At 37.5% G+C, this 5,546-nt stretch overlaps 1 protein-coding gene across 2 annotated transcripts in view; it reads left to right on the top strand.

The window, feature by feature from the left end:
• The first annotated feature begins 3,153 nt into the window (after positions 1-3,153).
• Positions 3,154-5,546, top strand: part of LOC103520288 (probable low-specificity L-threonine aldolase 2) — a 4,897-nt gene continuing 2,504 nt past the window's right edge. For both annotated transcript variants that reach the window (XM_026831473.1, XM_008485376.2), the window contains exons 1-3: positions 3,154-3,314; positions 3,905-3,988; positions 4,307-4,395. In XM_026831473.1, coding sequence (XP_026687274.1) covers positions 3,167-3,314; positions 3,905-3,988; positions 4,307-4,395 — 321 coding nt within the window. In that variant the 5' untranslated portion in view covers positions 3,154-3,166. The remainder of the gene's footprint in view (positions 3,315-3,904; positions 3,989-4,306; positions 4,396-5,546) is intronic.

Below are 5,546 nucleotides of genomic sequence, written 5' to 3'. Positions count from 1 at the left end.
TCTGTCTGTTCCCATAGAAGGACTTATCCAAACCTGGTTTTTGGGGGATTTTTTTCTCATTTTCTCACACAAATGAGCTCTGATCTTGAAATTTGTCGCGATGACCTATGAACTCAAAGCGAGAAAGTTTTAGATAACACTTCAGTCGTTATTTTAAGACCGGTTTTAGCGTCACCTATGTTAAGCTACGCCGAGCAAGGCCAATAAATGGATGGGTGACTTGAACCTTATATTGGGAATAAAGGGAGAACGGGCTCTAGTCTTGATTTTAAATCATTACATGAAAGTAAAATCAAAAAATCTAATCAAGAATGATAATAAACTGAATATTAAACAAATTAGGTAGGTACCTACATAGGTAATGATTTTCTCTAATCACGATCGAATAAACTACGGGCTAAAAAATTCCCGGAGGGACGGACCCAGCTTGTTTAATCTTAAAAAAAAAAAAAAAATCTTAAAACCTCTCCGAACACTCTAAGCCTAACCGCCCCTAAAAGGTAATCCCGTTTTAAAATTCGACCCTTAATCTTAATTAGGGGCAGCTATACTATTTGGAAAAATCCTACAATGCTGCAGTGAGCACCAAAGTTGTGATATAGTAACACAAAGAAAAGACATTTATTTATTTATTTATTTAATCTTGATTAGGGGCAGCTATACTTTTTTTAAGGAGTCTTTCACTAACCCTGTAAAGCAAATACCTTTACGTACGGATATTATTCGTACCTATATGTAAGTACATATACATATGAGTATACATATGTGCAGGGATAATTTATTTAGATTGGATGAAGACACAACAGAGAATGTTATGAATAACAAACAGATCGCTAACGTTGGCACGTTCCTTATCCTGTATATAATTATACAGGGTGTGCAACTCCTCCATTCCAACTTATTCCCAACTCATCCAACCCGTTTTCGAGATATTTGAGTCGTCCAGAAGTAGCATCATCTTTTTAGCCACCTCTTCTTTGTTTCTTTTCTTCGCCTGTTCCCGTGTTCACACGGGGTCGGCGTTTTTCGTCAGCCTCTCAATCAGCCTTTTTTTTTATTCACTGTCTACACGCAATTATGGCAATTGCAATTACGTAGACAGGATTAAGGTACAGGGGGACTCCATATACAGGCCATCAGCCTATATCCAGAATCTCCCTGCACCTGTCCCTAAATTTGATTACATGTATATCTAAATCTAAGTTTACTGAGTGTTTGTTGAAGCAGATAAGGGAGGAGATTAACGGTAAAAAAAAAAAAAAAAAAAAAAATCCTGATAAAGATAAAATAGATTAAAACTAAAAATTTTATAGTCTAGCTCACTAGCTCTATTAGTAATAAGTGGAATAATATTAAATATTCATGAAATAAATATACCGTGATAAAATACGTCAACTTTAGGTATTTTAGTGCTCTCAAAGTTTTGACCAAATATCTGATTCTAAACTCAGAAACTTGATTATTGATTAAATTTCAGGTTAGTGTATTCCGAGTATTTCCGAGAATAACTGAATCCCCTTCAGGGGTGGGCAATTCATTCCTCAGCAAAGTTACAACTTTGGGTCGGTCGGCGTTGTTTTTTTTTTTTTAACCTTGAATTCGTTGAAAATATAAATTCAATTTACCTAAGGGGTGTTGCTCGTGGAAAAAGGTTCGGTACTCTGATTTGAATTTTATCTATGAGCCCTGGGCATGCTATTTTGTTATTCAATAGGTTATGTATAAACATGAGTCTGTATTGGCTTCTTCTTGATTCCAACCTACCAAATTACCAATACTCAGTTGTGCAAGTAGATCTTTATAGGAAATGGCCCTTGAGTGATTGCTTTGGACTGACATTTGGTTCTGGCTACAAATAATGTTTTACTAGCGGATGCTCTTCGTACTCAACCTGTGCTATTTCTTTAGCAAGGGAAATTTCGGGCTGGTATCCTCCCTGTTTAAAGTCCTCCAGATCGAGACTAAGCCGGTCTACGTCTACTCCCTGTTTAACGTTCCCCAGCCAGACATTCAGTAAAAAATAATCCTACGTTATTTTTAGGTCAGTACGATTTAATTAAAAGTAAAAATAATAGGTAGGTACCTACTTATAAAATAAAAATAGCAATTTAGTGATTGAGTAATTGAGTTATCTTATCTTGAAGATTTTAATTAGGGGTGGGCAATTCATTCCTCAGCAAAGTTACAACTTTGGTTTTTTTTTTTTTTACCTTGAATTCGTTGAAAATTTAAATTCAATTTACCTAAGGGGTGTTGCTCGTGGAAAAAGTAAAATCGAGAATAAATAAATGCAAATAATTATCGGTATAATTATTTAGAAAAGAATCTTCACAAATTAAAATATAAATTGAGATTCGACATTCAACTAAAGAAAGTTTGGTGAGCTTTCGGGAATACTCAGATTCCCATCGTCAGACCAAGATCGCGAGAGAGGTGTTGACTCTACCAACTCCAGCGCTCGTAGAGTCAACACCTCTCTCGCGATCTTGGTCTGACAATGGGAATCTGAGTATTCCCGCCATGTACTGCTGGCTTTTACCGGTCCCACTCAGGCTGGGTAAGGTTAATGTGAGTAGTTGGTTTGGTTTGTGCCAACTTCTCGGATTTCGAACCCTTAACTTTTTAACTGTAAGTCCCAGGTTTATGAAATCACCACCAGTGAATTCCTCAGATAAAAATACATGAGTTATCATATTTGGATTAACTAAAATACTTAATGGGGACTTTTGAGACAAGAAAAACTGTTTTTACATGTATTTTTCCTATGGCGCACATTAAAAGTGGACACACTGTATATTCTTTTGCCAGTAACTTGAATGGTAGCCGGCTCTGAAGAACTCTCATCTACCTAACAGAAGGTTTTTCTGCTATTAGTGCTTTTGAATAAATAATACGTATGTCCAAGTACAGGGAACCTGTACAATTTAATCAGAAAGTATTTCTTTTCTTTTCAAGAATGTCTCCTTGGGATCCTTATCTTCTACCACTGAGGACCAAATGAATTTAGATCCTTCTCATTACAGTTGGCTAGGTCGGGGGTTCGATTCCCGCTCGGGGCGGATTTTATCCTAAACAAGGGTCGTTCAAAGGTTAACGGTATTGTTTCATTTACCATAAAAAAAAAAAAAAAAAAAAAAAAAAAAAAATCCTTTTTTTTCGTTCAATAATGTTCCAAATTTTATTTTGCCTTCTGCAGATTCGAACTGTAGACATCCGGAGTGACACAATATCTAAGCCTACCATGGAGATGAAGAATTATATGTTCAACTGTGAGGTGGGGGATGATGTGTATCTGGAAGATCCAACTTGTAAAGGTAAATTCTATTAATTAGACCTTATGACCTTAGGTACATAATATGTAGGTACGCGAAGAGGAGGAGCAGAAAAAATTAGGAACTAGAGAATTTTTCTCTTTGAACTTTTTCATTGGAGGGTAGCACGTCTGCCTTGTAAGCTCTAGGTCGCGGATTCGATTTTCGTCCGGGGCGGATTTTATCCTGAACTGATAAGGTTTGTTTTCGAAACGGCTTTCTTTCCCCTATCCTGTCTTCCTTCTCTCTTCGCTTTCGGTTAAAATTCCTTTTGTTTCGTGGAATAAACACCTGGGATTGATGTTCCCCAATATTATAGATACATAGGTCTGCAGGAGGGTAGCACGTCTGCCTTGTAAGCTCTAGGTCGCGGATTCGATTTTCGTCCGGGGCGGATTTTATCCTGAACTGATAAGGTTTGTTCTCGAAACGGCTTTCTTTCTCCTATCCTGTCTTCCTTCTCTCTTCACTTTCGGTTAAAATTCCTTTTGTTTCGTGGAATAAACCCCTGGGATTGATGTTCCCCAATATTATAGATACATAGGTCTGCAAAGGAAAGTAGGTAATTAACGCTGTGTTTTCATCTTTTTCAGAACTCCAAGAGAAAGCTGCCAAGCTGGCGGGCAAAGAGGCGGCCATCTTTGTTCCTAGTGGGACCATGGGTAATCTGATTGCCAGTAAGTAGATCCTTCTCATTACAGTTGGCTAGGTCGGGGGTTCGATTCCCGCTCGGGGCGGATTTTATCCTAAACAAGGGTCGTTCAAAGGTTAACGGTACGTTTTTGCTGATAAATTATGCCTTAAAGTTGGACCCTGTGTCGTTTAAAACCCCCCAAAAGTTTGTATCCCCCAATTTTCGAGATTAGCTGATTATTGGTTAGGTTTATATTTAATTAGCTGATTTTGATGTTTAGGAATTAGCTGATTTTTTTTCTTTTGAGTCGTGACGTCAGAGCCCTACTAATATTAAATAAACTGATTGGTTTTGATTTCAGTAATGACGCACTGTGATCGAAGAGACTCGGAGATTATCGTAGGGGACTGTAGTCATATTATGTTATGGGAGCAAGGAGGTGCCTCACAGGTAAGACTGGGGTTGTATGAGATCAAATTTCTAGTCTGACGTGAACAAGCTGGGTCCGTCCCTCCGGGAAATTTTTAGCCCGTAGTTCATTCGATCGTGATTAGAGAAAATCAGTACCTATGTACCTACCTAATTTGATTAATATTCAGTTTATTATTATTCTTGATTTGATTTTTCGATTTTACTTTCATGTAATGATTTAAAATCAAGACTTGAGCCCGTTCTCCCTTTATTCCCAATATAAGGTTTAAGTCACCCATCCATTTATTGGCCTTCCTCGGCGTAGCTTAACATAAGTAACGCTAAAACCGGTCTTAAATGATCGACTGAAGTGTTATCCAAAACTTTCTCGCTTTGAGTTCATAGGTCGTCGCGACAAATTTCAAGATCAGAGACTACGCACTACAAAAAGTTGCTTGTCTACGCTTCTAATGTACAACGGGTCTAAAGGAATGAAAATGGAAATTCTCCTGAAATTTTAGCTCTTGACTATACGTTAACCATGTTATGTTTTATGTAAACTATGTATTTATGTCAATGTAATGTTCTATGTACTTTCTATGTATGTTCTATGTATACGTTCTATGTATGCAGGGGACATGGCGTGAACTAATTAACTTGCCGGAAAATTTATCAAATCACGGGAAAAACGTTTTGCCTAACTAAATTTTATTCGGGATAGGGGAGCGGTACCACGTGTGTGACACTAATCCTAATGTAGGCCCCACATTTTAAAGAATTTCCTAGTTAAAATTCTACAATAGACAGGACGAAATTACGCAGACGTTCACCAGTGAAGGGTTAAATAGATTGGAAGATGTGTTATCTCTGGCCGGGTGGGTATCACACTGCATTCGTACGCCGGAGGTTCCAGGTTTGATTCCTGGTGGGGTCGAAGTTTTTTTTTTTTTTTTGCTCTGTGCTCGGGGAGCACTCAGCCTCGTGAGGCGTTACCAGTGGTTACATATTGAATTAATGAGAAATACCTAATAGTAAAGGAGGCACTTAGTAATGCTGTGATACCCACTGAAGTTGTGGAGAAGCTCTCTGCTTCACCACAGATAATTCATGGCTTGACTGGTTTTATTTTGATATATTTTAATCCATCTTTTCATGTTTTTTTTTTTTTTTTTTTTTTTTTTTTTTTGTGT

This window comes from Diaphorina citri, unplaced genomic scaffold (genome assembly GCF_000475195.1).
Source record: "Diaphorina citri unplaced genomic scaffold, Diaci psyllid genome assembly version 1.1 scaffold3418, whole genome shotgun sequence".
NCBI classification, from domain to species: domain Eukaryota; kingdom Metazoa; phylum Arthropoda; class Insecta; order Hemiptera; family Psyllidae; genus Diaphorina; species Diaphorina citri.
The sequence above is the reverse complement of the archived record's forward strand: the minus strand, read 5'-3'. Positions and strand labels throughout refer to the sequence as shown.